Below are 22,171 nucleotides of genomic sequence, written 5' to 3' on the forward strand. Positions count from 1 at the left end.
TCTTCTTCCCATTCCTGCTGTCTGGCATTGGGCAGAGAGGGAACTTTTCTGGATAAAGTTTAATTGATCCATCATCATGTTCCTCCTTCTTGTCCACTGATCATCATCTTATCTGGTTTGTTGTCACAACCTAATTACTGTGCCTTTGTATTTAGTCTTTTTTTCTGTGGGCCTCTATCTTGGAAATCTCCACCCAGTCTCTAACAGTGGTTTTGGGGGCATCACTCCCATTCAGCCCCTGAAGAGAGCTTCCTTTTGTCCTTAGGTTAGATACAGGGTGTTCCCAAAAAGTGTATATACATTTTAACAGTTAATAGCTCAATTTTGAAAATGAAATGTATTTTAATAAACACTGCCCTTATAATTATTCAAAGTGTGTATATATAATTTGGGGGGACACCCTATATAAATTAACATTCCAGGTTCTCAACCACCTTCTTCCCACTGTCCTTCTCCACTCAATTCACAGGCAGCACAGACCCCCTGCCTGTGTGCTCCCACCTCTGTGCCTTGCTCAGGCTTCTGTAACAGCTATAACAACCCCTGGTGACCCTCTTTTTAAAGGACCTCTCAAGGCCTGCCTCCCAGTGAAGCCTTTTCTGGACACTCAGCCCTCAGTGAGTTTACTCCTTCCCACATCTGAACTCTTGGGCTGCAGATCATTTATTCATTTGTTCATCCCTCAGACGTTAATTGATTGAGTGTCTACTCTGTGCCAGGCTCAATTCTGGAAACACAGCTGTAAACAAGAAAGACTGGTCCCTGCTCTTCTTGTATTTACACTGTAGTCAGGGAAAGATGGACAGTAGACAAGAACATTTCATAGAGGGTGAGGAAGCAAAATGGAGAGGTGCGATAGCATTGGGGTTGTGCCCTTTGGATCAGGTGGTTGGGAAAGGCCTGTTGCAGTGAGAGCTGGTCAACAGGAGGGCACCAGCCACACAGAGATGGCTCTAGGAAGAGGCCATAGCAAAGGCAAATGCAGAAGGGACACAATATCACAGACTTGGCTCATAAACCAGCAAGGTGGGAGTCAGCTTGGAATGTATTATCTACTCTGCTCACTGGAATTTATCGTGCATTGCCTGTCATCAGTCCTGTATTTGCGTGTATTTCCCAGTGTTAGAATAGATGAGGCTGTGCTGGGGTAATAAATTCATCTCAAGATCTCAGTTACATAATGTGAAGTTGTTTAATTGTTCTTGCTCACACTACATGTCTGGTGTGACAGGCCATGGTCTGTGCTTCACACACTTGCTCAAGGACCCAGACGGATGGAGGCCACATGGAGACAATGTCAGGGGAATAGAGAGCAGTTGGGTCATACAGAGGCTGTGAAACACTGCAGTCTGGAAGTGTCATCCATCACTCAGCTCAGAGCGCACTGGCAAGAACCAGCCTAATTATGAAGACACTGCAAAACACGTAGATGTGAGTGGATGTTCTGTGAACTTGAAAGGTCTCTGCCACTTGCTGCAACCAGGCGACAAAGTCCTGAAAAAGAGCTACTCTGTCTTACCTTGCTCTTTATTTCCTACACAGTGTCTGCCTCAGGGTAGATCTTAGCATAAGTTTGTTGATGAAGTTATTGGTAAAGTCATGTCTCTTTTCATTCACAAAGTCTTTTCAAAGAATGCACATAAGATAGGTAGTCTGTAAACCTCAGTAGAGGCCACAGTGAGTGTTTATGTATTCATTATTTCAACTCTGCCTACTTACAAAAGGATTTGAGGAAATACTGAGGTGAATGAGGCAAATGCGAAGTTGTCACAATGGGACACTGACTGAAAGGTACAACAAAGACATCCAAAGACTCGAATTTTCCTTAATGACAAAGGATATACACACTAACAGAGATGGTTGTACACACCAGGGGATGACCAGCATACCTGCAGGCAAAGGTATAGTTTCAGAGTCCCCCGGCCTTCCCAGGACATAAAGCTGTGGATAATGCCACCCATTGGGGTGAGGATTCTGCCAGGCGTAGGGGCTTCCTTTGCCATTCTCACGCTGGGTTTAATACCCATCTGGCTTCCTGCCCCAGATCTCCTGATTGATGAGGAGGCTGTGAATTCGTGCTTTGCTCACCAGGTGCAAACAGCTGGTGTAAACAACTCCAGAAAGTTCCCAAGTGTTTCCTGCGAGGCTGGCTGATGGACAAGTGCCTTTCTAGGAGCATCCCTCAGTAGGCCTAGAAGTCAGGCCTATCTGAGACTAATTCTTGCCACAAATAGTATGCCAAAGGACAGAATTTGTTAAATGCCTTTCAAAGGTTCTCAACCTGTGGGTCTTGACCATCGGAAAACACATATAGCATATCAGATATTTACATTACAATTCATAACAGTAGCAAAATTACAGTTATGAAGTAGCAACGAAAATAATTTTATGGTTGGGGGTCACCACAACATGAGGAACTGTCTTAAAGGGTCGCGGCATTAGGAAGGTTGAGAACCACTGCGAGAGTGATCGACTCAGCAGTGGTAAATAAAGACAGTAGTTGTCTTCCTGGCTGCCATAATAACAATACTCATGGGGATAGGTGCAAGGCATGCTATAATTTGGAGACTACACAGCACTAGTGGCCCAGGGACTGAGCTGAAGCCTGTGGTGCTGGGACAGGTTGCTATGGAAATAAATGAAGTTTTGGGGCCTGGTTGGCCAAGGCTCACTGTACAAAGTGTGTAGCCCAGTTCAGTAAGCATCAATAATTAAAGTTTATGCGAGTCCCAATGAATGGGTAGGACAAGGACTGTCTTCATTGCCAATGATCTGTTCATTCCTGAAAGGGTCACACGTGGTAGTTATAGGGAAAGGATCCAGATCCTAGGGTAGAAAACAAGCAAGAGCTGGGTAGGACCTCAGGACCACAGGCACCCAGGCCAACAGGACAGGGCCTCATGGAGGTCAGGCAACAAGAGTTACAAAGCAGATCAGCTTAAGGCATGATTCCATCCTGTCTCTTTGGGCTGCTACAACAAAATACCACAGACAGGGTGGCTTATAAACAACATAACTTCATTCCTCACAGCTCTGGAGGCTGGTAGTCTGAGGTCAGGGTGCCAGCAGAGTTGGGTGAGGGCCTTCTTGTAAGTCACAGATTTCTCGTTGTGTCCTCACATAGAGAGGAATGGGCTATGGGTCTTTCTGGAGCCTCTTTTACAAGGGCACTAATCTCATTCACGAGGGCTCAACCCTCATGAGTAAGTAACTACCAGAGGCCCCACATCCTAATAACATCACATTGGGCAATAGGTTTTCAAACTGAATTTTGGAGGGACATAAGCATTCAGACCATAGCAGCTCCCTCCTGTCATACTGTGCCTTTGAAACAATGAGCTTCTGAGCCCACACATAGGGGAGCAGGATGTCTAATGCTCCTGAAAACTGTAGGGTCTTGTCATAACTGGCATAGGCATGGGTCAGGCTTGGACTGGGAATGGGGCCTATCCATGCTCTGGTATGAGGAATTGTGCTAGCTAGGGGCACAGTGCGGGGAGGTAGGGCTCACTCCAGGCTTCTAGGCTGAATAATCAATATGCCATCAGCTTGTTTTTATCAGCATCACCCTCTAACTCCAGCTCCTTTACCACTGCCTCCTTTTCCACTCCTTTTCACAACTATGTGCAATCATCCTTCACTCTTTATTGAACCTCTTCTAGTTACAGGGTTGAGCTTATTGTAGGTTCTTGGAAACTGATCATTGTTTTAAACCAAAGTCTCCCGTTCTTACAAAACTGGCTGTGTTTGTGTGGTGTTTAAATATTGATGATATCCTCCTCCTCAGTGTTGCTGCCCCAGATGCTACTGAAGTGGGACAGAGAAGTGAACAAAAGGACCAGGGGAGGGAGAAGCATTTGACTTTTATTGAGCACTGCCATGCACCAGGCCCTGGTAGGCATCATATATACATTGTCCCACATAATTTATATAATAGCGCTGGAAATCGCTCATCTTGCATTTCACTCTTGAGATGGCTGAAGAGGTTTAGAAACTTGACCAAGGTCCATGGTTAATAGTGGTGCATGAGTGTGTGTGTGTGTGCATGTGCACACACACAAACATACACCCTGTGCTAAGCACTGTTCTAAGCATTTTACGTATATTAGTATATTTAATTTTTAAAACAGCCTCAACAGTGCAATAATGTAGATAGTCTTAACACTCCCATTTTAAGGATTAGAAGACTGAGGCACAGAGAGATAAATAACAGGCCCAAAGTTATATAGGTCTTAAGTGGTGAGTCTGGCCTCAGTGTCCTTGCTCAGACCATGACATGCTACTGTCTGACAATATGTAGCTGTCCTTGTTCCTCAGGAAATTCTAAACAGTTTGGCAAAGCAAAAGAAAACACACCAGAGGCTCAAGAAGATTTAAAATGCAATGAACCCACCTATGTGAATGTCAGGTGGTGGAGGGTCTCTGGGGATAAGCAGGGAGACTCAGTGGGAACAAACTCTGAGTGCACTGTCACCTGCCTGCCTCCTAGGTCTCCATGCATGAGGGGACCTCCATAGGTTCAAAGACTTTGAGGTCCTACAGGCTTTATTAAAATAAAATTTTTTAAAAAGAATTTCCCTGGCCAATGTGGCTCAGTTGATTGAGCATCATGCACCAAGAGGTTGCCGGTTTGATTCTGGGTTACTGGCTCGATCCTGGTAGGGAGTGTGCAGGAGGCAGTCAATTGATGCTTCTTTCTCTCCCTTTCCCCTCTTCTCTCTTGCTAAAAAAGAATCAATAAAAACACATTTTAAAAAATGATGAGAGAGAACCATTGATCGGCTGCCTCCTGCATGCTCCCTACTGGGTATCGAGCCCTCAACCTGAGCATGTGCCCTGACTGGAAATCTAACCATGACCTTCTGAGCCATGCTCAACCACTGAGCCATGCCAGCCAGGCCTCCCTCCCTTCTTCCTGCCTCCCACTCTTTATCTCTCCCTCCCTCTCCCCCTACCCTTTCTCTCCTGGTGCTTCCTTTTTATTACCATCTTTTTTCCTTAAAATGAGATGCTTTTGGGGGGCTGCCACCTTGGGCTAGGCTGCTAGACAGCACAGTAGGTCTCATATCCCTTTATCTGGGAGCAAGAGCCATCTTTCTGACTCAAAGGGAGGGATCCCTTGTGCTACAGGAGTATCTCAGGAACACCCATCCTTAATCTCCAGTTCTGGGGCTCTCAGCTCCCTTAGGCGATGCATTGGCTGCCTAATTACCCAGCTGGCTGGCTCCTGCTAGGGTGATTCCCTCCCCGTGGCACAAACAAGGCAACAACATCACCCAGGAGGCTGAGACACCTCCCATCTCCTCCCCCCAAACACAACCACAAATGAAGGGAAGACCAGATGGTTGGGCTGTCAGAAGATATTGCTGTTTCCAAAAGCTTGATCTGCCCCGGGGGAAAGGCAGGGTGAGGAGCAGGCGCCTTTGCTTTCTGACTCAGCCACACAGGTTCAGGCCCTCCATCCTTCTGCCCAGAGGAGTGCAGGGCTGGTACAATTTGAAATACACACTTGGGCATCTTCTCGTCTTGTCTTGTCACCATCATTATATATCTACTGGCTGGGTAGTTGGGGCATCAGTTAGGAGGACCTGATTTTCCAAACTTCCGATTCTGCAGTTGGCATCCTCTTGCCGGCCATTCTGCCTCCGTAAGATTAGAATGCCACTCAGGAGACGGGAGTTCTTAGTTGGCCCCCTGGGGCTAACTCAGGCTTTCATACTAATTATTTTCCAAGGCAGTTTACAACTGGGTCATTTGTAGCCATATTTTTTTTTATGACATAGCACCCCAGAGGTTTAACATGTGAGAGAAAGGGGGGTAGGTAATGGCTCTGCACAGGAATTCTATCCGATTGTTCGATTGCCCTTCCTGGTCCTAGATAGAGTCTGCTCTCTGATGGAAATCTGTTCCTACATGTCGGGAGCAGGCTTCTCACCAACCTGGGTGGCTTTCTGGGGCCTTGGAATTGCAGCAGTGTATAAAGGATGGAGAGGGGTTGCCCTCTGCCTGCTCACACTCTCCATGTTGACTCTCTTTTACATCTTTGTAGCAATGGAAATCTAAGGACACCGTACTTGGAGTCTTATAAAACACAACAAGGCTGGGCCATTTTCTCATGGGGCACAGAGTCAGACCACTTTTGAGGCTGGGGTCTTGTGAGGGGACCCTACTCAACAGCCTGAGTGCAGGTCACCCTTCTTGGCCTGAAGACATCATCCCACCCCATGTGGACTCTGAGAAAACTTGCTCCATTTCTTCAATCACATCACCTCTGTCATAGGCAGGTGAGGTTCCTTATGCTGGCTACTGAAAGAGCCCCAAATCCAGCTGGAGCTCCAGGGCTTTGATGTTCCCTCCTACCCCCCAATTCTCTCCCTCCCTTGGGGTGTCTCCTGTGGGCCTCCTTTCCCAGCAAAGCACACATCATGGCCACAGAGCTTCTCTGAGGTGGAGGCACCCAACTGATTTAGTGGCCTATCAAGTGGATTTGGATTGTTTATTGGAAATGCCCATTATTTATGGTGGCTCATGGCCCTACAAGCACAGGCATAGGCTGTTTTAAAAATAAAACTAATAAATAATAGCTAGGCCTGTGATTTATCAGTAGGGAGGAAGGGAGCCATTCATTTCCAGTTGGAGTAACGAACTCTGAAAGAACTGAATTCTCTTTCCAGAGACCTTGGAGGAAATTCCTGTAGGGGTTTGGGAGATCTGAGTACAAAGAGTTCAAAGGAGATTAAAAAAGAAAATCAAAGACACGTGCCTCTCCATACCTCATCCTTAATCTCCTTCTAGCCACATTTATACGTTTTCCAACTTTTTAGCTCATCAAGCCTGATTACTTATTTTTGGGTGACATTGGTTTTAATTTTCTTGCCCACAAAATATTTAAAAATGAGGGTGGGGGGTAGGAGGAGGTTGAGGAGGGTATAGGAGGGATAAATGGCAATGGACAGAGACTTGACTTGGGGAGGTGAACACACAATATGGTATACCAATGATGTGTTTTGGAATTGTGCATCTGAAACCTGTATAATTTTGTTAACCAGAGTCACCCAATCTATACTAATAAAAGGGTAATATGCTAATTAGAGTGGATTGACCAGAAATTTTCTGAACATCCTACTTCCTTCTGGACAAAGCCACAGTGGCGGGGGCTGAGGCAGAGGTGGTTAGGAGCAATCAGGCTGGCAGTTGAGCAGTTAGTGGGCAGCCAGGCTGGCAGGGGACCAGTTAGGGGGTGATCAGGCCAGCAAGCAGAGGCAGTTAGGGACAATTAGGCAGGCAGGCAGGCGAATGGTTAGGAGCCAGCGGTCCCTGATTGTGAGAGGGATGTCTGACTACTGGTTTAGGCCCCATCCCGCAGGGGTCCTGGATTGGAGAGGGTGCAGGCCGGGCTGAGGGACACCCCCCTGCCCCTGTGCATGAATTTCATGCAGTGGGCCTCTAGTAAATTCAATAAAAGGGTGAAACAATTAAAATAAAAAAATTTTAAAATGAGAGACAAGGAGATGAGATGCAGTTAAGTTACTAGTGAATTTGCTGCCTCAAGCACACTGGGCAAAGGCTCAAATTCCTATTGAAAAGTTTTTCCTCTCCCTCCCTTGCTCCTTTCTCACCTCCCTCCCTCCCTCCCTTCCTTCTTTCCTCTCTCACTCCCTCTTTTATTCTTCCTTTCCTCCTCCTCATTCCCCTCCTTCTTCTTCTTCTCCTTTCTCTCTGTCTCTATCCTCTGTCTCTATCACTTTCTGTCTCTATCTCTTATCTCTCTCTTCCCATTCTCTCCTTTATAACTGAGCTACAACAGGGCTCTATGGGCAGTCTCTGTTCATGTGGTGCCCATTTTGAAGTAGGACTCACTCCATGGGCACATCCCTCCCCCAAGAACAAATCCAGAATTCTTCAAGCAATGGAAAGGAAAGCAGGTTGTTGTTTTTTTTAATTTTGTTTTATTGCTTAAAGTATTACAAAGAGTAGTACATATGTCTCCTTTCCCCCCCCCCTTGACCTTCCCCCAGCCTCCCCTACTCCCCAGTGTCTTGTGTCCATTGGTTATGCTTATATGCATGCATACAAGTCCTTCAGTTGATCTCTTACCCCCCCTCCAACCCTCCCCGGCCTTCCCGCTCTTCGATGCTGCTCTGCCTCTGTATCTATTTTTGTTCATCAGTTTATAATGGTCTTTATTATCCATAAATGAGTGAGATCATGTGGTATTTTTCTTTCATTGACTGGCTTATTTCACTTAGCATAATGCTCTCCAATTCCATGCTGTTGCAAATGGTACGAATTTCTCCTTTTTTTTTTTTTTTACAGCAGCGTAGTATTCCATTGTGTAGATGTACCAGTTTTCTAATCCATTCATCTGTTGATGGGCACTTAGGTTGTTTCCAGATCTTAGCTATGATAAATTGTACTGCTGTGAACATAGGGATGCATATATCCTTTCTAAATGGTGTTTCTGGTTTCTTGGGATATAGTCCTAGAAGTGGGATCACTGGGTCAAATGGGAATTCCATTTTTAACTTTTTGAGGAAACTCCATACTGTCTTCCATAGTGGCTGCACCAGTCTGCATTCCCACCAGTAGTGCAAGAGGGTTCCTTTTTCTCCGCATCCTCGCCAGTACTTGTTTGTTGATTTGTTGATGATAACCATTCTGACAGGTGTGAGATGGTACCTCATTGTTGTTTTGTTTTGCATCCCTCAGACTATTAGTGACTTTGAACATGTTTTCATATGTCTCTTGGCTTTCTGAATGTCCTCTTTTGAAAAGTGTCTATTTAGGTCCTTTGCCCATTTTTTTTATTGTATTGTTTATTTTCCTTTTGTTAAGTTGTATGAGTTCCCTATAAATGTTGGAGATTAAACCCTTATCAGTGATAACATTGGTAAATATGTTGTCCCATGCAGTGGGCTTTCTTGTTGTTTTGTTGATGGTTTCTTTTGCTGTGTAGAAGCTTTTTATTTTGATGTAGTCCCATTTGTTTATTTTATCTTTAGTTTCCAATGCCCTAGGAGCTGTATCAGTGAAGAAATTGCTTCAGCATATGTCTGAGATTTTGTTGCCTTTGGATTCTTCTAGTATTTTTATGGTTTCTTGTCTTACATTTAAGTCCTTTATCCATTTTGAGTTTATTTTTGTGTATGGTGTAAGTTGGTGGTCTAGTTTCATTTTTTTGCATATATCTGTCCAATTTTACCAACACCATTTATTGAAGAGACTGTCTTGACTCCATTGTATGTTCTTGCCTCCTTTGTCAAATATTAATTGAGCATATTGGTTCGGGTCGATTTCTGGGCTCTCTATTCTATTCCATTGATCTATATGTCTGTTCTTGTGCCAGTACCAGGCAGTTTTGAGAACAGTGGCTTTGTAATACAGTTTGATATCTGGTATTGAGATCCCACCTACTTTCTTCTTTCTCAGGATCGCTGCAGCTATTCAGGGTCTTTTTTTTATTCAAGATGAATTTTTGGAACGTTCGTTCTAGGTCTGTGAAATATGTCATTGGTATTTTAATGGGGAGTGCGCTGAATTTATAGATTGCTTTGGGTAGTATGGACATTTTGATGATGTTGATTCTACCAATCCATGAACATGGTATATTCTTCCATCTGTTTATGTCTTCCTCTATCTCTTTTTTCAACGTACCGTAGTTTTCTAAGTGGAGGTCTTTTACCTCTTTAGTTAAGTTTATTCCTAAGTATCTTAATTTTTTTGGTGTGATGGTAAATGGGATTCCTTTTTTAGTCTCTCTGTATGTTCAATATTGGTGTATAGAAATGCCATAGATTTCTTGGCATTAATTTTGTATCCTGCTACATTGCCAAATTCATTTATTAAGTCTAATAGTTTTTTGATGGAGTCTTTAGGGTTTTTTATGTACAATATCATGTAGGAAAGCAGATATTAATGAATCTTTACTGAATATTCTATGGAGAGGAAAATGAGGGGGCTCATACTGCAAATCACACAGTAGAAGTTAATGTAAATTTCCACTGGGCATCCCCCAACCTGTGCACTAACATTTTCTCTTTGGTGGCAGCCCCCTCATCGCCCTCTCTGCCCTTCTCCCTCCAATTGCACTGGCTCTAGGCTTTCCTGGGTCCTACATCTAACTCTAGCACCCCCACCTGCTATCTCATGTAGGGAAAGGTAACTCCCTTTTGACAACCTCTCTCTATGTCTTCATATGCATTATCCTGCTCAGCAGACAAAGGTACCTCCTTAAGATTTTCTCTCCTTCCAATGTGACAGGGAATTTTTAGTAAATGATAAAATTTTTTCACTATTCCAAATATTTTTTTCCTTGTCATTCATTCATTCAATAAGTGTGCATAGTAGAGTACATCTGGCAACAGCTGTGACCATGCTCATTATAAAAAAAAAGTCATCCAAACTGTCCATGGTGGGGGTGTGGTGGGACACAGTGGGGAATATGATAGAGTTCACAGCCACTTGGAGATTCAGAGTTATGAGATCATAAAACTAAAAAGTGACTTTAAAAATTGATGGCAGGCATTCCCATCTGGGCCTCAGCATTGTTTCCTTCAGTCAGGGAAAATAGGAATCAGGCTAAAGATGTGGACATGGCTCTTGAACCCAGCAAGAACCTGATAAGCATCAATCAACAGGGAGGCACTGACCTCTTTGTCGTGCAGGATTTGTAGCAGGGAGGGCAAAGGCCTGAGAGGTTAATGATCTGAGGGGCTTTGCTAACATACATAAACTAAAGACCTAACAGAAGTGGTGGTGTTAACTGTCAATGGTGAGTACAAATCTTCATCCAAATGCTTATTGGGGGAGGCAGTGCAGTGTTGGCCAGGACTTTCATCTCAGGGGTTGTGCTTGTGTCGGTCCAGGCATGGCAAGAGGGAGAGAAACACACAGCTGTCTATCAGCTGAGGGCTACCATGGTAGACTTGTCCAACTTCCTCTCCTATAGAATTATGGCAATGTCTCTAGGTTCCCTGGCAGGCCATGCTATTTTCAAAACTGCCTGGAGGACCTCAGGAATCTTGTTGGGCTGTGGTTCTTTGGGGGAGGCAACAAAGGGCCTATTAATTTAACTTTCCCAGTGGGTGCCAACAGGGTCACCTACCAGCCATGCTCACCACTGACTGGTAGAAAGTGGTCAGAAGATAACATGGAAATGATACCCAGAACCTCAAAGGGCTACTCATATACACTAACATCTTGCCACAGGCAGCCCAGCTGTGCTGTTGAAAGTAGGGCTATTGGACCTGGATGATGATGATGATGATGATGATGATGACAATGATGATGACAATCATTTATTGAGGTCTGTCTTGTGCCAAGCACTAAGCTGAGTGCTTTATAAACATTCCCATCATGTGCTCAGGATAACCCTGAGAGGCAGGTGTCATTTTCCTGTTTATATAACTTCACTACTTATATTCTGCATTTGATCTCAAATATATCTGATGCTAAAATCTGCACCTATAGCCATCACTGTAGCCAAACAAAACAAGCAAATAATCTCTCCTGTTAACATATAGCGGGGCCACAGATAGTGTGACGGGGTGCTCTGTAGGCTCAGCATGGCCTGCAGGGCCTCGAGGACTGTTCATTAACATAAGTGAACTAAAGTAGGTCTCAGGATGAAGGAGAGCATAGGGAGTGAACTCGTTTTCAGTATTGCTGGGTTTATAGGAATGACACCATGTTTCTCGGGGCTCTGGGGGACTAAGACAAGTGAATAATTCTCATTTCCTTAGGCCCTTTCAACCTTAGAGAGAAATCAAGGCAGGCTCACACTTGTGATAGCAGTGCTATGGAGTCTTTAAATGTTTCCATTCTTAAGTCCCGGGTCTTTGGGGGCTTGTGTCTGCCTGTGACAGTGTCCTTAGCAGAGGTTCATACTTAGACCAATGCCGATGCTCTTGGGTATCACCTTCTAATATGCAAGATGGTGTTCTAGGTTTGCAAATAAATGAGGGGCTCACTGTGCTGTGTGGGAAAACAGACATGGAAATGTAGCATTCTTCTCCCTAGGATCCCCTGCTAGGATGCGTGGGGAGATGATACCTTGTCACTCACAGAGTAAATCTGGAAGAGACTTAGCAGTTTTCAAAAGGCTTTCAATAGAGACCTTGCTAAATGCAGCTCTTTGAAGGAGGTGATGAAGTCTTCATTCATCCTGGCATGGTGCCTGGCACACAGCTGGTGCTCAATGAATGTGAACTGAACAGTGACAAATAGTTTTAGGTGCATGATGTTAGGCTGGGGGAGGAGAGTGAGGACGTGAAAGAGGATGCGTGATGTAAACATTAATCAATCAAAGATCCTGATTTCAAAGTGTGGGGTAGTAAAAACTGTCTTTGGGGGCAGGCAGATCTGAGTTCAAATCTTAACTCTGTCACTTTCTGGCTGTGTGATCTTGAGCAAGTCTCTAATCTCTCTCAGCCTCAGTTCCCTTCATCCAAAAAAGTGAGACACAAAACCTCCCTCACATAGGTAGGGGAGGATGAAATGAAATGGGAATCACACACACCCATGTGCAATGCCCCCTGCAGAGCAGCTTGCAGCAGACCCTCTGGTGTGGCATGTACATCCCCTTGGCCACCCTGGAGGTCACTGCAGCTCTCTGTCTGCAGGAGTTCTCTTCATAGGAGAAGCTGGAAGTGCCATGGAGTCAAATCCAGCAGTTAACTTCAACCAGTGGAGGATTTACTCCTGCTTGTTCACCCCTCTGAGTAATGATTCTTAATTGTTCTTTACACAGTCTTTTAGAAGGTTCCTAGTGGAACTGAGTCCCAGTTTTCTGAAGCATTAACCTATTCACAAATTCATCCGTTTTCTTCCATCCCCTTGCTGTCTCACCACCCTACACCCTTACCAAGCTTCCTGAGGAACCCCCCAAATAAACTACTTACTCCAGAATTCCTCACTTAGAAGGTAATCCAAACTAAGACACAGAAAATCAATGAAACCTACTATTACTGTGATTTTTCATAGGGCATGGATGTGGGTAATTAATACAGATAAATGTAAAATATTATTTAAACACACACACCAAGGGATTTTTATTACCAGCTGAAGGCATATGGGGAAGTTTGGGGAAGGAGATTATGTATAACATTCGATCTGGATGTTAAAAGATGGGAAGGATTTGTACATGAGAGGATGGGTCAGAGAAAGGCACTTCAGTGGAGAAGAACAGGGTCTTGTGTCCACTTCTCTAAAGATGCCTACAAAATCCATGTGTGAGTCAGGTGGGCAGACAAGTCAGGCAGGTCCACACACCAGTCTCATCTGGACACAGAACTCCCTGGCCACATGGCCCTGGCACTCTGGCCCTGTGCTCAGCACACTTTTAGGCTGTACTCATCGGTGCACATGACACATGGTTAGTGCTTTCTTTCTGCCCCTGAAGTATGGCTCTGAAATCTCTTCTTTGTTCAGCTATTTGTCACCATCTGTGGAGACCTCACTAAGCACTCTGCACAGCTGTTCACTGGAGCATACCATGGGTCTCAAGTCTTCTGAAGGCATCAATAATGTTTCTGCTCAGTGTTCCTCAGGGTCCTTCTGGGAATATCACCTGGCTTCTCTGCTTGGACCTGATAAAACACATGGGCACCATGACCCCCAAATTTGAGACATTAGTCTTAGATTGTGTTTGTTTTACTTATCTGATGATCTTTCATTATTTGAATGAGTGGACTATAGATGTTTCATCCTATGGAGAGGACATATAGTTGAAGGCTTTCCTGCTAAAAATGGTGGAGGAGAGAAAGAGGAACAATGCCATGCTGCTCAAGATAAATCTTTGCCACCTCTTTACTCTAGTTCAGGGTTGAATAAGCTTTTCTGGTCAGGAATTTGTGTTCAGGTAAAATCTCACAGAAGTGCAAATTATACAAGTAAAAGCTGGATTCCCTTGGTGAGTCAAGGTGGTAGGAGGAAGTTCTGCTTGCCCATACCCTCTTTGAGGAACACAGTGTGAAACCATTGCTTGAGTGGATAAGAGGAGAGAAGTGCCAGAGAGCTGAATCTCTTGGTTTTTCCTCCGAAGAAGTAAGCTGAGAGACTGGCTCATGTCACAGGGTCAAAATTCAGAGAGGTGAGAAATCTCTCCATCTTATCAGCTTTGCTCTTCTCTTTCAGAGGTTCCAAAAACAGAACAGACTTTTGAAGAACGCCTGATACTGAAAGCTTTCTTGCTAAAGTTTGTCAATGCCTACTCGCCCATCTTCTATGTGGCCTTTTTCAAAGGGAGGTGAGTGTGTTGGCGTCATATATGGAAGAGAAATTGGTCACTAAGTCTGGGTCCTCCACTGGAGTCAGCCTGTTCCCATTGTCAATTCACATCCCCATTCCCCATCTCCACCCCTACCTGGCTGTTTAGGAAGCAGTTAATACTAAACCATTTTGTATTAGCATCTTCAGATTCTGATAAATAGGGAAGCTCTACAGGGGTTTGGCTCTGGCTCCTGAAGGGTGAATTTTAGAAGAATTTGTGTCTCCTAACTTTGGGGATGAGGCAGTAGAGAATTTCATATCTAGCCAGAGGCTCTTGGGTTTTGCAATGCAGTTCTGATGCTAACTACTCAGAGTAGTACAAAGGTCACAGATTAAGGGCACAGTCTCCCACAATACTGTCCTCACTTCAGACACTAACTGCAAGCTATGGGGCTCTCAGGCCACTCATGATTTGGACAACTAACCCTACAACCACTAATCCCTCAGGTTCTATAATTCACTAGGACAAATTACATAGCTCAGGAATGTGCTGTACTTACAATTACAGTTTTATTATAGCAAAGGGATACAAATCCAAACCAGTGAACAGGAGAGGCACATAAGATAAGGCCTAGGTGGGTCCTAAACAAAACTTCCATGTTCTCAGGACATGTTAGCTTTCTGGCACATTGATGTATACCAACAATCAGGAAGCTTGTCCAAGCTTCATTGTCCAGAGTTTTTATTTAGGTATGATTGAATAATCCACCATGTGATTGAACTCAATCTCTACTCTGCTCTCTCCTCCCCTGAGGTCAGGCTGCTAGTACCTGGCTCAAAGCCCTAACCCTCTAATCACATGGTTGGCCCTTCTGGCATGGTCTCCTTCATCCTGAGTGATCTCATTAGCATAAATTTAGGTATAATCCCAAGGGCGCACTAAGAATAACAAAGACACTCCTGTCAGGAAATTCCAAAGATTTAGAGACTCCTTCCAGGAACCAGCAACAAAGTCCAGTCCAATTCTTCATTATGTAGTAGGTCTGGATGTAAAATCACTTCTGATAAATATTTTGTGGTCAGATCAATTGGCTATCTACAAGGAGATTTCCCAGGAGGCATCACCTATGCCAAGCTTCCCCCAAACTAAATGCTCATCAAATAGACATTGGTAGCAAGAACTGTCATCATCTGCATTTGATAATTTCTTATAAATGTGTTTCCTTGGCTCTTATGAAATTATAGGAGCAGAGAAACTGTTCATGTTAATGAGTATATACTTCACTGGTGTTTTCTATCTAGTTGTGCTATCAATAACAAATGGCAAACATGATATTCTAGGCAATAAATAAATAGGGTCCTGACTTTAGATAAACTTGTGGTATATTGAAAGAGTTGTCTTGGCAACAGCACATTGTAATCTGAAAAAAAAAATGCTGTAATAAGAGCTACAACGATGAACACAGACAAGGAAACATCACAGAGAAGCACAGGTTAAACTGAGCCTTAAATAGATGAGTAGAATTTTAACAGGTGGACCTAGGTATGACATTTCAAATAATTAGGATTCCTGTCTAGTTCCATGATTAGCTTCTTATCCCCCAATAAAATTGATGTTACTTAAAGAGGAATGAGGCATGCTTCTTCCATTCCTTTGAACGTTTTCAATAAGAAGTCTAGATTTTTTTTTCTGTTCCCAGGACTCTCCATTTACTTTAGTCTGTCTCATCCTTCATTTCATGGGAAATCGGTAGTGCTCACTGAGGAGTTGCAGTTAGAACTCAATTCTTGAAACTAGTTGAGAGGAGATGCACACACAGTATACTTAGAGATAATCCAAACTTTGTGCTTAGTCTCTCTCTCTCTCTCTCTCTCTCTCTCTCTCTCTCTCTCTCTCTCTCTCACACACACACACACTACCTCTGTGTGACCTTCCCGCCCCACACTAGTCTCACCCCCTATCCCCTGGAGGTGAACCCTAGGTGTTATAGATGATTGTTAGCTGCTAATGGGCATGAACTGTCCCTGGGTGATTTATCACCTGCCCTGGCCAGTACTTTCAAGAAAGACATTGGGCAGTGGCTCTTGCTCTAAAGGCATGCCCTTAAGGAGCCCTGACTTTCTCTCTTTTCCTAACTCTTCCCACACTTCTCAATTTCAGGTTTGTGGGCCGACCTGGAAGCTATGTTTATGTGTTCAATGGTTATCGCATGGAAGAGGTAAGTATGGCTAGCCACTGGTGTTTCCTGCCTGGCTAGTGGTTTACAGGGGCACCCACCACTCCCAGCCTCATCCGTATCCCCATTGCACCATGTCTGGATTCATGCCCTTGCTCCTTTGAGCTCACTTGGTCTAACCACTCCTTCTATTGTCTTTTCCTCTCTGCAGTGTGCTCCTGGGGGCTGCCTCATGGAGCTCTGCATTCAGCTTAGCATCATCATGTTGGGGAAGCAGCTGATCCAGAACAATATCTTTGAGATTGGAGTACCGTATGTAACGAATGCTTCTCATCTCCCTCCTTGCTGCCAGGGCCTAGCTCAGCGGGGCCGGACTTTCAGCAGGATTTTCATGGCCTCTCCTCTTCTCAGTTAGCTGGGCTATTTTTCCTTTGTCTGCTTGCCAATAACTTTCCCCATAAGGTAGGGCTCCTCTCACAGCCTTGTTTGCCAATCTGATTTGGGATGTTTGAGGTTCAGAACAATTAAGCACTTCGTTAAGTACACATAAGCAGCAAGGGGCAGAGCTAGGAGCTGGATATCTTTGACCTCAAGCTGTCTAATATTTTAATGCTATCTGTTCTCCCAGTGAACAAGTAAAAGAGATGTTCAGTATGGTGGGTAGGTGAATATGAAAGTTTGAAACATAATGTAACTGTTTAGAAAAATCACTAAGAAAGTGTGGAATATATGATCTTAGGAGGAGAAGGATGCATAGCTGGTGAAATGTAGAATGAATTTTCACATGGATTCTCTCTCCCCTCCCAATTGGGTTTATACAGATTTTATAGAAGGATGACTTTCAATTAAGTTTTACATTGAGATAGTGATGAGAATAAACACTAACTCACAGACATGAGGCCTAAAGAAAAGAAGATGGAGCAAATGAAAATCTTCCTTCAGGTCAAAGAAAATGTAACTTGTTTTGCCCTTCATTTATATTGCTTTATGGTGTTTACAGAAAAATCTGTTTCAGGGAATATTTTCAGGCAGAAAAGCATCAAAATAGCCAGGGAATGACAGAAATGACTGGGGTAGCACTTACAGGCTGGGCCAATTCTGTTTAGGAGGCCAGGATGGACAATTTGTACCAGGCCTGGAGATCTTTGCAAACCCCTTGCAAGATTAACTGTTGCAGGATGCAATAGTCAGTCCCCATGGGGTTAGCTAACAATACTGCCATACCCTTTTTCTCTCCCTTAGAGATTGACTATGCATATTGTATCGGTGGTTCTGAGAAGTCCTGCTATAAAACAAAAACACTTGTTTAATCCCTTCCTTTCCAAATGTATTTGTTCATGTTATTGGCCATCTTAGTTGTGGACATTGGGATCCACTCTGGCTAGTTCAGGAAGCAAAGGAATTGAAGAACAACTAGCTAACAGAATATTCCTTACAGGTCAGAGAGCCAGGCTCTGAGGTACATAACAGCATAACAGTATCCACACGGCAAGAAGGCTTGAAGGAAATACCACTGCTTTCACTTCTTGGCTCACATGACTCAGATATTAAAAGATGAGAACTGTATACTGAAGAGTCATACCCACAGAAGTTGCAGTCTGAACTTAACTAGCTGTCTTCATCAGCTCAGGCTGCTACAACAAAAAAGCACAGACAAGGTGGCATAAACAACACACATCTCACTGCATGCTCACTGACCTCTTCTTCGTGTGCATGTGGAAAGAGTGAGAGCTCTGGTGTCTCTTCCTCTTCCTATAAGGCAGTGGTTCTCAACCTTCTGGCCCTTTAAATACAGTTCCTCATGTTGTGACCCAACCACAAAATTATTTTCATTGCTCCTTCATAACTGTAATGTTGCTACTGTTATGAATCGTAATGTAAATATCTGATATGCAGGATGGTCTTAGGTGACCCCTGTGAAAGGGTCGTTCGACCACCAAAGGGGTCGCAACCCAAAGGTTGAGAACCGCTGCTATAAGGGCACTATCCCATCACAAGGGCTCCCTCATCCTGACTTCATCTAAACCTAATTACCTGCCAAAGGTTCCACCTCCTACTACCATCATGTTGGGAATTAAAGCTTCAACATATGACCCTGGCAGATTTGGCTCAGTGGTTAGAGTGTTGGCTTGTGGACATAAGGGTCATAGGTTCAATTCCTAGTCAAGGATACATACCTCAGTTGTAGGTTCTCCAGCACCAGTAAGGATACATGCAGGAAGCAACCAATTGATGTGTCTCTCTCATGTCGAGTTTCTCTCCCCCCAACCCCCCCAAAATCAATGGAGAAAAATCCTTGGGTGCGGATTAAAAACAAAAATTCAACATATTACTTTTGGAGGGGATACAAACATTCAATCTATAACAACAGCCTGTCTGTTTTTCTTTCAACCTAAGCACAAGATTTGTATGCAATCAAATTTTTAAAATTTAAAAATTCATATATGAAATGGTCCTTGTCTTCTCAGAGCTTACATATTAAGTCCGGGAGACAAAAGAAAGTATGTGAGTGGATGCTTTCTGTGTGGTGTAAACTCTGTTAGAATTCAGAGTGAATAAAGGTCAGGGATTTGGGAGCTGTTAGAGAAGTCTTCCTAAGCTGAGGATTTCTTCCAGGCTGTGTCTGTCTATTGAAGAAGGCTGCCACCATCATTTGTAACAAGATGGTCTGCAATTATTTTGTTTAAAGAAACAATTTCTCGCCAAAACCGGTTTGGCTCAGTGGATAGAGCGTCGGCTTGCGGACTGAAAGGTCCCAGGTTCGATTCCGGTCAAGGGCATGTACCTGGGTTGCGGGCACATCCCCAGTGGGAGATGTGCAGGAGGCAGCTGATCGATGTTTCTCTCTCATCGATGTTTCTAACTCTCTATCTCTCTCCCTTCCTCTCTGTAAAAAATCAATAAAAAATATATTTAAAAAAAAAAAAAAAAAGAAACAATTTCTCTTGAGTGAGATATCTTTTCTAAACAAACAACAGACTGACTCAGACTTATCAAAACCACCTCCTCACCCAGGTGGTGCTACAAATTGGAGAAAGTAAGGCTCATGGCGATGGCAGCTCTCTGATCAAAGTCTCAGAGCCATGGCAAGGGCAAGAGCCCAGAATCTCTCTAAACCTGTTGAAAGGTTGCTGATTTCTTGAGCTGAATGGAACCATTAGAGGACATAAGATCCAACTCCTTTCTCCATGGAAAACTGCCTCTATGGGGGCTGTAACTGTCTGAAAGTTCTCCTGAGAATATTATTCTTTGGTCTTCCTCAGAAACACACTTACAGAGCTAAAGTTATCATGGAGAAAAACGTCATTTACCTGGAGACAAAACCCTTTATAGTGAGAGCTCTACTTCAAGGAATGAGAATACTCAACATTCCTACATAAAACTTTACGATTTCAGTTCTCAGAACAGATCTTAGCATCACCGACTATTAATTAGACTGAATGCTTTGAATGGTTTCCTGTCCCTACACTAGGACCACCTCAGGTGGCCCGCTGGCACATGCTTCTCTTGGAGGAGGGTTGGTGAAAGCATTGGTATCTGGGCGCCTTATTCTACCTCCCTGCTTAAGCTAGCGGCCCTCTAGGCATCAGACAGGAAGTCATCAATCTTGAGGAACTGAACCCTCTGAAGCTGTTCCCTGTTTTCCAGCTTTCTGATTAAGAGTCAGTGATAGTCATCAAGCAAAGCTGGTGAAACACATGGTTGCTGTTCTCTAGGAGTTTACCATCTCAGACAGACCACAGTTGTTATGGACAAATACCCAGAAAATATGTAGACCAAAAAAAGATGTACCAAAGCTACATCTTGCCCCTGGGCAGCTTTGAAACCAGCCCCTCCATCACTGCTACAAAGGAAAGTCTACATTCCCCCTCAACATCTGGGGAAGACATCTGCCCTCCCAGTACATTGTTGTTCTGTTCTGGATGGAATTGTATATAGCTTGTGGGCACGAGATGCCCATTTTTCATTTTTGGACATCTGCTCTACCATTTAGCCTTCTCACTCTGGACCCAGCAGCCTTTGATAGAGTGTGAGAGGGGCAAGAACTTAGGCATATGTTTGGGCAGTGTGTTGGTTTGTTCCCCAATCAATCAACTCCATCAGCTCCATAACAGATGAAACTAACACACGACTGTTTGCCTTGAAGGCTAAATTTTCTGACTTATGCTTGATGTATGTTTAATATGCTACAGTTAATTGATGCTAATTGCATAGTAACTCATAAAGCTGTGGGCATGTCACTGCTCTAAGCCTCACTGTCCTCATCTTGTGATGAAAATGACAGCATTATAACCATCTCTCAGGTGCTCTCATTTCAGCTCAGACATTCTGTAAACCTCTCCTCTAGTCAATGAAGCTAGTCACTGGTAATTCCAAACACATGTTTTTGTTTCAAAATATTTTTTCTCATTTCAGTTTCTAATTTGCTAAAGGACACACCCAACATAATTATGTAGTTAAATTTAGGGATATAGAACAAAAAATTCTTCCACCAAACCCTAAGTATTCTATCTCCAAAGCTCTTTATAATTCTACAGGTTGTATTTTGAGTTTGGTCACATGAAATAACTATGATTATGATTTATGGACCTTCCATTTTCTACTCAGAACCTACTCTGAATAAATTAGATCCATCCAATCCAGGGTTCAGCACCTGGCAATATCCTTATGTGTGACACAGTTGAAATGAGCAAGAAAATAAAAAGGAGTCTTTTATAGTCCTAAGAGAAATGACAGTTGAGCCTAACCATGAAGAAGGAACAGTGTAAATTATAAAAATTAGACCCAAAGGTCTTTAGCCCTTTGATGGAGACAGTATAATATACTCACTGCATGACATCAGCAAAGTTATTCTAGAAAAATTTGTGTCTAACACAGTTATGTGAAAATACAGCCTGGATATATGCTCAGCTCTCTAGAAAATGGAAAATATGGACATCTGAGAAAGGAAGAACCATTCTTTGGGATTCCAGGTTGCTAAGGTGTTGCTGAATGTTATTGCTTATATGTTCACATGTGATGCTTGTAAGTATTTCAAGTCCTGGGAGTAGACTGAAAAGAGCAACTCAGGAATACAATTTTCCTCTTCTGTTCTGGGCCCAGTGGCTTTTGGTTCAAAATGTAGCTCTCATGTACCTTCAGAACCTGCCTAAAAGTTTTTCCTCAAGGGATATAAATATTAATCTTAGAGAACAGACTTGATTTTTTTATAAAGAAGCAAGTCTGAGGAGTTAGGCAGGTGATCATGCTAGATAAGAATATTTGGGGTAAAAAATATAAGATTATACAGTTGTAAGATTGACTGTCCATAGCAGCGGTTCTCAACCTGTGGGTCGTGACCCCTTTGGGGGTCGAACGACCCTTTCACAGGGGTCGCCTAAGACCATCGGAAAACACAAATATAATTACATATTGTTTTTGTGATTAATCACTATGCTTTCATTATGTTCAATTTGTAACAATGAAATTGGGGGTCATCACAACATGAAAAACTGTATTAAGGGGTCGCAGCATTAAGAAGGTTGAGAACCACTGGTCTATAGTATTCATTTCCTATTTCTGAGAGCAATTTTCTAATGTTCTTTCAAAGAAAATTTTAAAATGTGAAAGACTATCTAATTGATCTTTATTGTAGGTCAGGCTGTCCACCATAATTGATCTCTCCCCTGAGAGTACAATATTCTCATTAGATTCTGTGTGTGTGTGTGTTGCTCAAAGTACCACAACTACAATGTTGATGCCTTTGAGAATCTTGACATCCAGCAGGCTTCTTGAATTAGAACCGT

The 22,171-nt window shown here is 43.4% G+C and overlaps 1 protein-coding gene across 1 annotated transcript in view; it reads left to right on the forward strand.

Annotated features, from left to right (window-relative positions):
• LOC118650744 (anoctamin-2) overlaps positions 1–22,171 on the forward strand; it is a 78,114-nt gene that overhangs the window by 12,550 nt on the left and 43,393 nt on the right. Inside the window, exons 4-6 of the mRNA XM_036299041.1 lie at positions 14,134–14,245; positions 16,370–16,427; positions 16,597–16,697. Of these exons, the coding sequence (XP_036154934.1) occupies positions 14,134–14,245; positions 16,370–16,427; positions 16,597–16,697 (271 nt within the window). The remainder of the gene's footprint in view (positions 1–14,133; positions 14,246–16,369; positions 16,428–16,596; positions 16,698–22,171) is intronic.

Source organism: Myotis myotis, unplaced genomic scaffold, assembly GCF_014108235.1.
Source record: "Myotis myotis isolate mMyoMyo1 unplaced genomic scaffold, mMyoMyo1.p scaffold_m19_p_3, whole genome shotgun sequence".
NCBI lineage: Eukaryota > Metazoa > Chordata > Mammalia > Chiroptera > Vespertilionidae > Myotis > Myotis myotis.